At 32.3% G+C, this 15611-nt stretch overlaps 1 protein-coding gene across 2 annotated transcripts in view; it reads left to right on the forward strand.

Moving 5' to 3' along the window:
• The window catches only part of SRP54 (signal recognition particle 54), a 33979-nt gene extending 20986 nt beyond the window's left edge, over positions 1-12993 (forward strand). For both annotated transcript variants that reach the window (XM_039885658.1, XM_039885659.1), the window contains 6 exons: positions 128-214; positions 4000-4073; positions 4287-4395; positions 8645-8815; positions 11398-11493; positions 12478-12993. In XM_039885658.1, coding sequence (XP_039741592.1) covers positions 128-214; positions 4000-4073; positions 4287-4395; positions 8645-8815; positions 11398-11493; positions 12478-12569 — 629 coding nt within the window. In that variant the 3' untranslated portion in view covers positions 12570-12993. The remainder of the gene's footprint in view (positions 1-127; positions 215-3999; positions 4074-4286; positions 4396-8644; positions 8816-11397; positions 11494-12477) is intronic.
• The last annotated feature ends 2618 nt before the right edge of the window (positions 12994-15611 follow it).

Here is a 15611-nt window from a genome sequence, read left to right on the forward strand (position 1 = left end):
TCACCTATGAAGTGTAATAGAACTATCCGATCTGCCTATCTCACAGGGTTATTATGTATGTGCATGTATTTTATATAATGTAAAGTAAGGTATACTACTGTTAATTTTACTTTTTTGGATCTTATAGGTATGGGTGATATTGAAGGATTGATAGATAAAGTCAACGAGTTGAAGTTGGATGACAATGAAGCTCTTATAGAGAAGTTGAAACATGGTATATGAATATCTTCCCTTGATTTTTTTTAATAAAGCTAGTGTTAATTTGTTTGAAATGATAAATCTATTACTGGTCAGCTCTTCAAATGTTTATTTTTTAATGATTTATATGTAAATCACTTTAAATCTCAGACATCTCAGCAATTATAGAATTAAATGTTTTCTTTCTTATAATCAAATTGCCTTAAAGTTAAAATTGAGGCTTTCATTGGGTTCCATGAAGTAAAACAGGTGAAAAGAAAGAATGTTTTCTTCTAATTGGTTTAATTCTAAATTATCTATGTAAAGAAATTTAAAAGAATGAGATCGAATACACAAACATATATTTTCTTCACCCAACATTGAAGATCACTCCTATAGAGAAGTATATCATTGTGATTAAGAGTTCAGGTTTTTAAATCTAACATAACTTTTTCAAATTACTTGACCTCAATTTCTTTATCTGTAAAAAGTAGGTAATACTAAGTATCTTCTTCATAGAGTTGTGAAGATTAAATTATGTATGTAAAATATCCAGCACATTAGAAACATTCAACATATATTATTATTGACCATTTCTGTTTTTCTCAAAAAGATGTTACTTTTAATTTCCATGGCCACATACTATTTTGCCTCTTTGCTCATCTTGTTAGGTATCTATGTCTTTACCTCTCTCTTAAATGTTGGTGATTTTCAGGGATCATTCTAGGCCATCTTCTTTCTCTAGAGCTACAGACTCATATCTATATGTTTACTAGACCGTTCTTGGATGTTCCATAGGTGCTACTTCAAAGTCAACATACTTTTATCTTCCCATCCAAACCTTGCACCCCATTGTTATCATCAGTGAATGATAACATCATTTCTCTTTTTGCCTGTCAGAACTTGGATGTTGTCATTGACTCTTATCTCTTCCTCGCTCTGCCCACCCCTTTTCCCATGAGTCAATTAGTCCTAATGATTCTACCTTCTAATTATCACCATTCTATCCTCTTCTCTCTAGTTGCTCAGCATTTATGCAAGTTCAGCACTTGCCTAGATTTGTTTGTTCTAAATCTTTTAACATCTTCCAGCTTCTTGGACTCTTTCCCTTGGACCTACTTTTTATACTGCAGTCAAAATGGTCTTTCAGAAATGCAAATCTGATCCCAATACTGCCTTTCTTAAAATCTTTTCAGTGGCTTCTCATTGCCTTTAGAAGGGTTTTCAAAGACTGCCAGCTAGCCCACATCTTCCATGTCATTTTTCAACATTGTTTTTAGCCTTGCATGTGCCAGTCATGCTGAATTTCTCTGTTTCTCACATGGACATGGTCGTCTTACCTCTGAGGCTTTACCCTTGCTACTCTTTTTGCCTCTTAGACAAGTATCCTCTCTTCTTTCTGCTTCCCTCCTCTCCCCAAGCCAAACAGTCTAACTTATACTTCAGGTCTCTCCCTACATGTCCTTCAGACATTTTACTCTGCTATTTCCATTGCACCCTGTACTTGTTTTGTTATTCATCACAATTATTTGTCTTCCCAGCTTGAAGATGAAGGGAGGTTTCATAGCTATGTTTTTCATTGTTTATGTTCACAGTACTTAGCTCATTTTTTTGGCACTCAGTGAGTCTTTAATAAATGTTTGTTGATCGAATGAATTTATCCTTCATTGCTGATTCTTTCCCCTGCCTTCCATTGTCTTAACTAGCCTTAACCGCTGCTTCTACCACCACACGAAACTAGGTTATTTATTTCCAGTCAGTCTACTTTCTTACTCCTGAGTCACTCCTTTTGTCTCTGCATTTTGCTTTTACTCCTAACAATTCTACTCATTTTTGAGGTCACCAAAGTGGTGGCTTTTCTTTCTCCTTGATTCCCAGTATTTAACAGTATTATCTGCCTTTTCTGTTTTCAGACTCTTCTCTTGGATTTCATGATGGTGGATTTCCTATATAATCTTAGCTTCAATTGTCACTTTTGTACAGTGGCCAAATTTGTATTTCAGCCTTAATCTTTTCTACCACTATTTAATTCTACATTTCTAGTTGCCTGCTATAATATTTCTTGTAGGATATTGTACTACCACTTCAGATTCAGAATGCCTAAGCAGGGTTTTAGGCATAGTACAGCCTTTAGGGAAACTGGAACTTGATTTGGATAAACTCCAGTTCTGTCCTACTTTTGTGTCTCTTCTCGTGTTTTTAGTAGCAAAAATGCAAAACTTCTACACTTTTATTTGCCTTCTCTTCGTATAATTGTTTTCCTAACCGATCTTGGTGGCCTACATACTTTTCTCTAAATTCCCTGACTTCACACATCACATTGATATTCTAGTAATTCTGATACATTTCTCTCTACTGTGAATTTCCTTTGTGGTCAGTCCATCTGTGCAGCATCTCCTAACTTTTACATGTCTTCCTGATTTGATGCTCTATAAAAAAGATGCCATTTATGACATTTTTTAGTTGGTCTTCGTTTTCTTATTTTATAATGCATTTCACAATATAATACTAAAAAGAATAGTATGAATTTTTATTATGATAATGCAGTTCTTCCAGTGTATTCTTCTAAAAGTGAGATCATCTTTAGCAGATTTAGTTGCTAAAGCCAGAAGCAATGTCTTTCAACCATCGTTATTAACTTTATTCTGCTGTCTTCCACTGCAGTCTTTCCTCCCCCTAACATGCAACTGTTTTCTGGTATTTTTTAATAGCATATTTCAAACATGCAGAACAGTATAGAAAACAGTATTAAATACCTGCTGACCAGAAAGTTCAGTCAAATCATGTCATTTTCCCAAACCTGCTGTAGTTATTTTTGAGGGACTAAAACACTACAGAAACAATTAAAGTCACCAGTTTATCCCTTTTTCTCTCTTCCTATTCACCTCCTGTCTTCCTCCAAGATAAGCATTGTCTTAAATTTATTGTCATCCCCATGCATGGATTTTATTATTAAGTGTATATATGCATAAATAAAATAGCATTTTACTAAAAAAAAAAAAAATAATGCCTAAAACCAAATACTTTTCCATTTATATCTTTAGGACATAAGTAGAAAGTATTCTTTCTCCTTCGTCTTGTTCATTCTGGTTGTGGGGTTTTTTTTTAATTGAAGTTAATTTGCATATAATATGCTCAGATTGTAAGGGTATTATTACTCCATCAGTTTTGACAAATGCATAATAATCCACACTTCATCATGAAACAGGACACTTATTACTCTAGAAAGTTTGCTTATTTCCCTTCCCAGTAAAGACTTTATATCATAGAAATCCTAGAGTATGTCCTTTTTTACTTGAAATCTGGTTTCTTTGACTCAGCATATTTTTTATATTCCTCCATGTAGTTATAGTAACCTGTAGCCTGTTCTTTCACTGCTGAGTAGTAGTTCATCTTGTCTATTCATTTTCCAGTTCATGAACAGCTAAGCCATTTAAGAAACTCCAATCTTTTAAAGTTGTTTTTGCCATTTTGTGTTCTCACCAACAATATATGAGAGTTCTGCTTGCTCCACATCTTTAACTTTTAGTGTTGTCAGTCTTTTTAATTTTATTCCTCCTAGTGGGTGTAGTTTATCTGCCTTATTTTCAAATTTGTTTATTCCATTTTCTCTGATACTTTAGGATAGGATCTGTCTGTGTATCTGTATATTCACTGCATTCATCCTATGATCTTGCACATAGTAACTGCTCAGTGAATATTTATTGATTGGATATTTTGTAAGTATGCTTCAAGATGAACCCATGATTAAGGAAAAGATTAGTTTTATTAAATGAAATGTATATTCTCTAATATATCTGAATCATTTATATTGTGTTTCAGGTCAGTTTACGTTGCGAGACATGTATGAACAATTTCAAAATATCATGAAAATGGGCCCCTTCAGTCAGATCTTGGTTAGTTAACCTAAAAAGTTTTTTCTAACTTTTTTTGTTTTTCATTAAAATTTCTGAGAATGGATGCGCTTGCTTTAATTATTCTTTATATCTGGGTAAAAAGAGATATTTGAAAAATTTAGTGCAATATTAAAGCTAATAGTTAAATGTCAACATTATGAAAAATTAATCTCAAGCTGTTGTTGATTTTATGTTTAAATATATCTGTTTTAGGGGATGATACCTGGTTTTGGAACAGATTTTATGAGCAAAGGAAATGAACAGGAGTCAATGGCAAGGCTAAAGAAATTGATGACAATAATGGATAGTATGAATGATCAAGGTAAGATGGTAGATTACTTGACTTGGAGGACAGTGTTCTGAATATCAGCAAGTTAAGAGTGTCACTGTGGTCTCATGGACAAGATGAGGAAAAATTTAGACTGAAAGATTTTTGTTAGATAGATTTGTAGCTCCTTGAAAACTCTTACAGGGTTTTTATTATTAGATCGACTTCATCATTGAGAGAAATGTCTAGTACAGTTCTTCTCCAAGTGAGTCTCATGTAAAGACCATTAGTTCTTCATGATGTTGGTAGAAATAAAAAGGAAGTTCTGTAGTCTAGTTTGGTGGGATACTAGGTTAAAAAACTAAGTTTGTTTATTATAAGTCTCCTCAGAGCTCTAATATGCTACCATGAAGTGGAATCTATAAGAGAAGGATAGTTGAAGCAATGTTTACAAACTCATTTTGCTCTGAAACTGATTATCCATTTTTCAGTCTTCTCAGAAAAAGTATACTGCTCTATCTCTATGATCCTGTGTTATCACTACCTCCTATACTTCCATATCTTTTATCTGGTCCTCATTCCATTAATAGTTCTAGTCCTATGACCCCTTTATCTTTTTACCAGTTTTTTAGCACCTGTTCTTATTCAGTCCAGCAGGTGTGCCAAAAATACCTTTTGGGCCTTCTGCTTCTACCACTTGACCTCTGGCCTTATTTACAAAGAAATACATACAGGCTTTTGGCATTGAATTTTCTCTACCTTTGGCTAACATACCAGTAAGATTGTGATAGCAACAAACTTTTCTTCAAGCCTTTTCAAGGACCTCTCTCTGTCAGGAAAATCCTTACCTTTATCTCCAGTTTCTCCTGATAGGCTGACTTATTTTCCTCATCAGGGTATAAACATTCTTAAATTCACATTTTCTGGGCTTTACTTCTCCCTCATGCATTTACTCTGTGTCTCTTTTTAGTCAAGTTTCTTAAAAGAACATTTTGTATTCTTCTTAAACTATTGAAATCTGACTTTTGGCCCCACCATTACTCTGAAATAGATCATACCAAGATCTCCAATAACTTTCTACTGGTCTTTACAACATTGGATATTAATCACCATTTTTCCTTAGTTTCCATTATACCATTTCCACACTTTTACCCTTACTTTTCTTGTTAACTTTCACTGGTCTCTCTCAGCTCATCTCTTCAGTGAATATATGCTACAGGGTTCTGTCCTCAGCCATTATTTCTTATCATTCTTCTCATTTTTCATTCTCTTTTCCACATCTATGTGTTGTCTACTGCCCGATTGTTCATTTTTTGTAGTCTCTACCTCTTTCCTGAGCTCTAGGCTTTCATAGTAACCTAAATAAGATTGTGTCTTTCTTATTGCTATGTCTTCAACACTAGAAAAAGTTTTGCATGTAGAATTAATATTTGCAACAATATCTAGAGTATTTACTCTGTGCTAGGCACTCTTCTGAACACTTTACATATATTAACTCGCTTAATCTTCACAAAAACTCTAAAGGGACAATTCTGGGGTCAAAATCCATTATTATTTAGCTTTTACTGATTAGGAAACTGAGATACAGGGAAGTTGGGTAATTAACTCAAGATCATTAGCTAGGGAGTGGTGAGACTGGGCTTTGAACTCATGCATTCTGACTCAAGAGCCTACACTATGGATCACCTTCTCTCTAGGTGCTCACTAAATGGTGGACAGACGTCCCTATTTACATGTTTGAAAGTTTTCTGAGGCACATCACATCCAAAATGTAGTGCTTCTCCCTTGGTGAGTGACACTTCCATCTATCTACTCAGTCATCCAAGCTAGAAACTGGGGTCAATTTAGACTTATATCCTTGCTGCTTTTCTGTCTAGAGGTTCTGTGATTATGGAGATAGAGGTATTGAAATGCCTAACTTTTCTCCTTTCAGTTGTGTCAGTTTTGCTTCATATATTTTGAATCCCTTTTGTTGGGTTCATACACATTTAGAATTATGACTTATTAGTAAATTAACCCTTTTATCATTATATATGTAATGGCCTCCTTTGTCTCTGATCTACTTTGTCACATATTAATACAACCACTTAAACTTTTAGTTTTTTTGCATTGTGTATCTTTTTACTTTTAGCCTACTGATACCATATTTGAAGTGAGTTTATGTCAATAGCATATAATTGGGTTATGTTTTTTTCTTTTAATACATTCTGGTAATCTCTTAACTGATATATTATTCATATATTAGGATTTAGTTCTACCTAAATTAGGATTTTATTCTGTTTGTTCTCTCTGATTTTTGTTCTTCTTTCTTTTTTCACCTTACCTGTAGATTACTTGACCATTGTTTTAATGTACTTATATTATTTTTTAATAGATCTCTGAATAGTTTTGTTAGTGGTTACTCTGGGTATTACAGTATACATAGTATTTAACTTAACACAGTCTACTCGTATCAGTGTTTTACCATTTCAAGTGGAATATAGAAACCTTAGAAGTGTGAGTTCTACATTCTAAATATTTCTTATATATTCCCTCTTCCCTTTGCCTCTATATTCCCTACATTAATTCTTCCATTCATCATTTCCTACCTAGATTGCTACAGTAGCCTCATGACGCTTCCCTTTTTCTTTTTTCACTCCTCTTTTCAATCTTTCTTCCTCACTGCCACAAGAATAGTCTTTATAAATGACAGTTCTGAGGTCAAAATCTTTCAATGGCTCTTTATTGTCTTCAGACGAATTCCAAACTCCTAAGCCTGGCATACAAGTTCAGTTATAACCTTGTCCTTACCTACTTTTGCAACTTCTTAAATCTATCAACTCTTATCTATGCTTGGTTCCTGCTATGCAAAACTATTTTAATTTATCATATCACTCCCTGTTCTGCTTCCTAGAATGTTCCTTATTCCTTTCTCTTCTCTACTTAACTCATACTTGTCCTTCAGGACTACTCAGTTAAAGAGAAACCACTAGCATGGAGCCTTTCCTGACTTCCTTCTTTAAATTGTCTCCTTCATCTATTTGCTTAACTCTATCATATTGCTTACTGTGATTTGCTATGATTAGCTTATCTTCTTTCTCTCACTCCATTTGAGCTCTTGGAAGGAATATGATAAACGTTTCCTAAATATTTTATATTGAAGATGTGAATTAAAAGCCTCATTTCTGAAATGGATTTAGAGGTTTTAATGGACTGTAAGTTTATTATGAGATAATTTGATCTTTATTTATATTGGTAATCATACGTTACCTAGATTTTAGTTCACTTCTGGACACTACACTTAGGGGGCATAGACAAATTAGAAGTAGTATTTAGGAAATCAGGGTGATAAATGGGTTTCTAAACCATATTATAAGAGGAACGAACAGTCAGAAGGATTGAATATCACTTAGAGAAAATTCATAGGCGACATGTGGTCTCAAATATTTCAAAACTTTATTCTTTGTGCCTGGCAAGGAGACATCTATGCAAATAGGAAGAAGTACCAGGCAAACATATTTCATTTTAATATGTGAAAAAACTTTCTGTAATTCCAGGTGTAATAGAATGGCATAGATTGCTTTATTTTAGATAGTGAATCTTCTCTCCTGGGGATATTAAGACTGAGGCTAGATGACCACTTTTTGGGGGGACGTTGTAAAGAGGATGCAGATATAATAGAAATTTTGACTAAAAGCCATCCATTTCTGAGATTGTATGCAATTAAAACCAGAAGAAATGCACCTCATATTCTGAGTTAACAAAACACTGGAGGAAATTAACTCATTCTTTATGTTACAGAAAGGATTAAAATACTACTAGTAATTAGTTGATTATAGGAAACATAACAATTATTCTGTTGATTATAGGTAGAATTACCTACTTCTGCTTGCTTGTATGCCTAAATTTATGATTTAAACATTAATGGTTATTTACAGCAAAGGTGAGCACTTTTGTTCTTTTTTTGAAATATACCTTTTACCTCTGGTTTATGATCTGAGGCGCAGTTGGGTGTGAGATATGTAAAGGATGGACATGAGTTTCAAAGGTTTTTAGAATGTTCTATTTTGCTTAAACTGTAGGGTGAGTACATGTATATTTGTTTTTTTTATAGCTTATGAATATTATAAACATCCTTTTGAATATATTCCATGTTTAATTTTTTAACATCAGGCAAACATGTCAGATGATAATAACATTTGTTAAATCTGGTGATGGTTTGATCATTATATTTGTTTTTCTTTGTGTAAAATGTTTCCACATAACTGCTGTGATAATGAACATTAATTGTATGTAAATGAAAATAATTTTTTCTTGCCTGCAGAACTTGATAGTACAGACGGTGCCAAGGTTTTTAGTAAGCAACCAGGAAGAATCCAAAGAGTAGCAAGAGGATCAGGTGTGTCTACAAGAGATGTTCAAGAACTTTTGACACAATATACCAAATTTGCACAGATGGTAAAAAAGATGGGAGGTATCAAAGGACTTTTCAAAGGTAAGAAAAATAAGCTCATCAATAGTTAACACACTAAAAGGAAAGAATGTTGAGAAACTAAAAATTAAAGCGAAGAAGTGTTACCAGTATTAGAAAATATATTGCTGTATTTCATGTTATATTTAAATACTTCTGGGGTTTATAATGTGATCTGTGATTTATCTGTTTTCAGGTTCAAGGTAATAAACATTATTATTTAAAAAAAAAACGTAATGACTTTATTTTTTTGAAGATGTAATATATAGTAAATAAAATTTAGAGAATATAAGAAAGTATGAGAAAAAAATTTTAAATACCCATTGCCTTTGATCCCCAAAGAATACTATGAGTCCTATTGCAAATAACATTTCATATTAACTAGTGGTTTTTTCTGATACATCATGACTATTTTCCATATTGTCAAATATTTTTTAAAATATAACTTTTGGCCACTAAATACTGTTTCAGTCGAGCATGTATATTTGTTTAATACAGTGCTACTTTGTTGGATATTTAGGCTGATTTATCTGTTTCTATGTCAGTATTCATTTTTGTATCAATTAATTCTATGTTGTTTTCCTTAAGGCCAGGGAGTGTGTCTGTTTGATCGGAAGCATAGGAGATGCTGAATAAGTTTTGTAGGAATTTAATATTTCCAATTTAATGGTCAAATTTTTTTCAATGTGCGTTTTTTAGGTTGCTATCCAAGTGTGACATGTCTTTGTACATTTACTGGTTTGAATGTCCTTTGTGAATCACCTCTTAGGTTCTCTGTTTATTTTATTTTCCCTTATTGCTTTAACTCATTAAAATCCTTGGTTTATATCTGCAAATATTTTTCTCAGTTTTTCACTCGCCTTTTTATTTATATTTTTTAATAAACAAGTTTTCATTTTTAATGTAGACATTGCTACTTATCATTTCATTTATTTTATGCTCAAAGAAATTTTCACCATGTTGATAACAACAATAGTCAGCTACATTTTCTTCTATTTGTTTTGATTTTATTCTGTAGATTTTACTTTTTGTCCCATTTGGAATTTGTTTTGCAATGTATTGTGTAAGGTAAAAAGATGAATTTGTTTTTCCAAAGAATAGTGGGGCCTTCCATAGCTCAGTTGGGAGAGTGGAAGACTGTAGTGGATGTTTTTCCAAAGAGTTAATCAATTGTCCCAACCCTCTCTTAATTTTTTTTTTTTTTATATTATAAACACCATTAAAGTAAATGTATTATTTCAAAAACTTGATTAGGCAGGCTCCAAAGATGTACTATAGATACTAGCTTTCTAAAAAAATGAGTATTTACAGAAGTTCTTCTCACCTGTTGTCTTTGATACGTTTCTTATTTTTCCTTGCTTGCTATACCCTATTTTCTCTTTTGTGACAAAGGGAAAAAGTTAGACAACATGTTTAAAATTGGTTATAATTCCTAACATCACATGCTGTTTCAGACAGTTATTAATAAATACGTTATGTCATTCTAACATCTTTCCCAAATGACCCTGCTATTGTTTTTTCCCCTCACTTTATTTATTCATTATTTTTTTTTCTTTTATTTTTCAGTTGTCAGTCTGACCTTATCTAAGCATTGATTACCCAATAAAGGCACAACCAAGATGAATTGGGTGGTGGATGTGGTGCACATCCATGTCACATCAAACTCAGTATTTTTCAGAAATTTTAAATCCTCAGAAACAAACTTTTACAAGAAATCACCAATGAACATAGAATTTACATCATATACAGATTTATTAATTATTCACAGCTTTTATCATGTTTTATAAAAAACATCTTTCATTCATAGTTCTTTGATTTATTCAGATTAACTTTGATCAGAGAACTGGGCAGCTTTGGTTTTCTTCTTCCTAAATGCTCCTGAGAAGTTCCAGAGTTACTATTCCTTTGAAATAATTTTACTGAAGCCATTTTACTTAGTCGTTGCTGTTGCTTCAATCTCTTTTACTTCCTGTCTCTCAAGCACAGCAGCTATTCTCTAGAGGAATGCTCTTATCAGTTCTGCTCCAGAGTGCATCTCTTTCATTGGCTGCCATTTTAACTGTGGAATTTTGACCATGTATGGAAATTCATTGATAAATGGAGTTAGATTGTCTTTCTGTTCTCTGAAGCTTTTTGCTATTTTTAATAGCTTCTTAGATATATACAAATTTTCCAGTTCTCTTAGATTCATTTTTTCATATTTACCAGTTATCTAGTCTCTTTCCTGATTAACCCATAGCTATAAACATAGTTTTTGTTCAGCATACTCCCTTATCACTATTAAAAATTATTGTTATTGCTTATTAAGAGCCACTGGATGCAGTTTTTCTTATAGTGGTTCATTCATAGATAATAACAAAGTATTAAGAAAAACCTTAGCTCTCAAAGTCTCTTAAATGTCCCTTAATACAGAATTTCACTTGTTCATTCTCAAAAATATATATGTAATTGAAATGAATATTAGAAGGGATATGGACAAGTAGAAATAATTGTGTTAAAGATTATAGGTGATTTTTTTTTTGCTTATTTACGCAATCTATTAAAATTCCTAGGATACGCCAATTATATTACATTCTATATTGACTCAAAACTTTTTTTGTTTTCAGGTGGTGACATGTCTAAGAATGTGAGCCAGTCACAGATGGCAAAATTGAATCAACAAATGGCCAAAATGATGGATCCAAGAGTTCTTCATCATATGGGTAAATACAAAGTTGTCACTTGCTAATACAGTTTAATTTATAAAGATTGAGTTTAAATAAACCTTCTGTTGTGAAAATCTGTTCAACAGATGTGTGCATTGAGGGAAATGGCCGTCTGACTTCTAAGCTGAATGGTTGTAATAGTGCTATATTAGCTGAGGTTTTATTCACTCCTATGCTGCCATTTGTGTGATTTTTTGGGCAAGCCACTTAATCATCTTTTGTTCATGCTTGCTTTGGTGACCTTTTCCCCTGGATATTTTAGGATATTTTAGTTTAGAATCTGGATATTTTAAATGATGAGACTTTGAAATTATACAAGGATTTTGAAACCCAGTTCCACTTTTACTTTGTAACCTATGAAAAGTTCCTTAAACTTTCTGAACCTCAAATCCCCTTCTTTAAAATCACAGATACTGTCTATATCAGGAAATTGCGACAGTTGAATGAGCTAATAAATATGAAAGCATTTGGTACAGTTCTGGGCATAAGTAGATGTTTAATAAATGGTGAATTTTTTCTGTAAGTCCTAGGAAATAACTCTGCCCTTCTGTAAGTCCTGTGAAATAACTGTCTGCCCTTCTGTAAGTCCTATGAAATAACTCTCTGCCCTTCTGTAAGTCCTATGAAATAACTCTCTGCCCTTCCTTACTATTTACAAGAAGACTCTGTTGGACTTCCAGGAAAATAAATTTTTTATTTGGATTTTTTTGACTCCTTATTGTGTGATAGGTACTGTTAAGACTTTTTTCCTATGTCATTTCATTTATTTCTCATAACTTGACGAGGTAGGTTCTTCATTCTCTTTTATAGATGAGGATAGTCATGAATATACAAATTTCGAATTGGTATGTTCTTTAAGGCCGATGACCAAATTATAGTCAGAATCCAGTATATTTTTTGGAAGTTAAAGTACTTATTCGGCAAATGTAACAAATGTTTTAAATTCTACTTAATAATTATCTGATTTTGCTTTCACTCTAGGTGGTATGGCAGGACTTCAGTCAATGATGAGGCAGTTTCAACAGGGTGCTGCTGGCAATATGAAAGGCATGATGGGATTCAATAATATGTAAAGAAGATGCCTTAACATAAACTGACTCAGTTGATTACATTATTTGCTGAGACCTCAGAGTTTCCCTCCTTTTTGCAAACGGGGAAAAAAAAGTATTTTTCTTGCCTGTCTTGCCCTTTTTCTTTCTCTTCTCATTTCCCCCTTCCTTTTCTTTTTTCTTCCTTCTTTCTTCCCTCCTTTCCTTTGATATAAAGAAGGAATGTATGGTTTTTGTGGAAATCATCATATCTTTGCTTTAGATTTTCTTGTTTTCACCATCATAACACTTCTTAAGTTAAACAAATCATGATGTAAAATTTTAGTACTTAAAAGTTTTTAATTGTTTCAAAGGCCAAGCATTACATCTGTAAACAGTCCTGGTCAGTAGTTATATGATGTCTCAATAAAAGTGCTGTAAAATAAACTTCAAAGTCATTATAAGTTAAGGGGTTGTAAACTTTTTTTATAGTTTAAAATTATCGGTGTATCACATTAAAAGACAGATGGAAAAATCAATAGTTTTAAAACTATCCTTAGAAGTATACCTTTAATGGGAAACATAGTAGAGTAACTGAACCATTAGTATTATGAATTTTTGTTTAACTTAAATAATTAAGATAGTTTTGCCATAGAAAATCTTAGCTTTGCCATTTAAATTGAAATTGTGAATTTGGTTACAGTTCGCAATATAATGTTTTGTATATAACTTATATTTTTTTACCTCATATTTTTGAAGCCTTAATGGCAATATTTGATTTTTTTTGAAAAGCCAATTTTGTTATGTTTCTTACATACCAAAAATCTACTTGAAGAAATAGATATACTTTGATGGTAATAGCTAATCTATTGACCTCCTAATGGAAAAATAATTGCAGATATTAGGCTGTCATTTTATATATTAATTTATATAATATATAAATTAATAATTTATTAAAAATATATAAAATGACAAGGTAAATCTGGTTGTTAGTTACTTTGGATTGCTGCACAATTCACTTAGAACAATGGCTTTTAAATAAGTTATGGAATTAATAAAAATACCAGAATTATGCCTACTTATTGACATCATGAAGCTAAAAGATATGGTGCAGCAGTGTATTTTGCACTAGAATGAACTGATCTTCAGCAAAGAATTGATGTGTAGTAGTTGGAGAGAGTAAAATAGCTGGTTTTTATAGTATTTTTTTATGACTCAGGTGTTTTAAGAAGGTATCTTTAAAAAATAATTTTTTTTAAAGATAAGTCAAAGTATCTTTAAAAAATAATTACATAATGCAACTGATTTCCTTGTATACTTGGGCAAAGATTTTATATCCCACTAAATTATTTTCACTAGCTAAAAACTAGAATATTTCTATAGAACATTGTATATACCCTGTACAAATAATGTATCCTGAGTTCTGTAGAAATGTCATTTGCAAGGTCTAGCTATAGAAATTTGACAAGAGAAAATATTGTTCTCCATATTAGTTTCTAATTAAACTGATGGCATACCACCTTTTCTGGACATGCATTTTTGTGATTTCTATCTTTGGGGTACCACCTTTGTGTTTTGATCAGGAATGGAAATGAGACACTTAGCCAAACTTTATGGCTTCAGGCAATATTTTTGGTATTTTTGGGTCTGATGCAAATTATATTTTTTCAGAAGCAGAAATAACAGTGGAAAAGGACAACTAAAGGCCTAAAACACCTAGTTCAGCTTCCATTTCTCTTCCCTCTTCTGTAAAGTGAGGGAATTGGAGAAGCCCTTAGTACCTGGCATATTGGGCTTCATAAGTGAAGCCATTGCTGTTATTTAACAATTTCTTTATTCTTAAAATCAATCTAATGTGAATTTTTAATTTTACCACCTTATTCTTGTGTATCAATAATGATCAAAATATATACTCCTAATTTGAGGGATGGGATAACCTTAAAAATATTCTCTACTAAAATATATATGTAGCTATGTCAAAACCACAAGAAAGTCTTGTTTTTTTATTTGATGGATATTCCTGGTTATTAAATTTTATTCAGCTTTGTTTTCCCAGCCTTTCACAGAAATAGATCCAAATTTACCTTTTTAGCTCTATATGTATCGTTAAATGATAAATTTAGACCACAATTACATTTTCAAGTAGATAAATGTAATAAAACCTGAATTTGTTTTTTCATCATGGTGATACAATATGACTTATACTATAAAGGGAAAGAAGGGAAGATTTGGCATGTTGCTTTGTTGCCCACTTTTAGTTGACCTATGACAGTGTGGAAATAATGACAAAAATGTAAATGCCCCAAATCCATTAGAATTTCTATACTTTTCTGTCGCTATGAGTTGTTCATTTGTAATAGACTGCTCTTCAATTTCATATTTGTGTTAAAAGTAACTTCTTAGAAAATACTTCTAGTACATGTTGGAATGTGACTTCCATTTTAAATTTTCAGTAAACTAAGAAATGTACCATGGAAATGACTTCTGCTTTAGCAGTGAAACACTTATAATTTGATGTTTAATTGGCCAATTCGCAAAATAAAATCATGCATTTATGAATATTCCACCAATTTTTAATAATAAAGAATCTTGATTACCTTTCTTGCTAGTAAGTGGAAAGGGATTTTGAATACATGTAATGTAGAACTGTTTCGTTTATGAAAGCCAATTCATGAAGTCTTTAACAATTGGCTCTTTTTCTTTTCAATTTATTGGGTTTTGCATTTTGCACTGACTCAATCCCTGGCTAAAGTCACTAGACAACATCAGATCATGCTACTAAAACTTGTTTACCTCAGCAATAAGACAATTTGATTGTATTACTGGAATATCGATTATGATATTCCAACCAATGTTTAAAATGTAGATGGTTTTCAAACGATCAACATTTGTTTTTAAGGTTTTTTTTTTAAGTTACCATAATTATAGCAGGATGGAAAGTACAATATTAAGCAGAGAGTAAGACAAAATAACTTTTGCACAGGAGAGAAAAGAATATTGAAGGTTGTAGGGATGGGTGTTCCAGCCTGCTGGCTGCTCGGGTGCCTTGCTGAATAACATGTACTAGGGCATAACTTTGAGAAGCAT

Source organism: Pteropus medius, unplaced genomic scaffold (genome assembly GCF_902729225.1).
Source record: "Pteropus medius unplaced genomic scaffold, Ma_sr-lr_union100, whole genome shotgun sequence".
NCBI lineage: Eukaryota > Metazoa > Chordata > Mammalia > Chiroptera > Pteropodidae > Pteropus > Pteropus medius.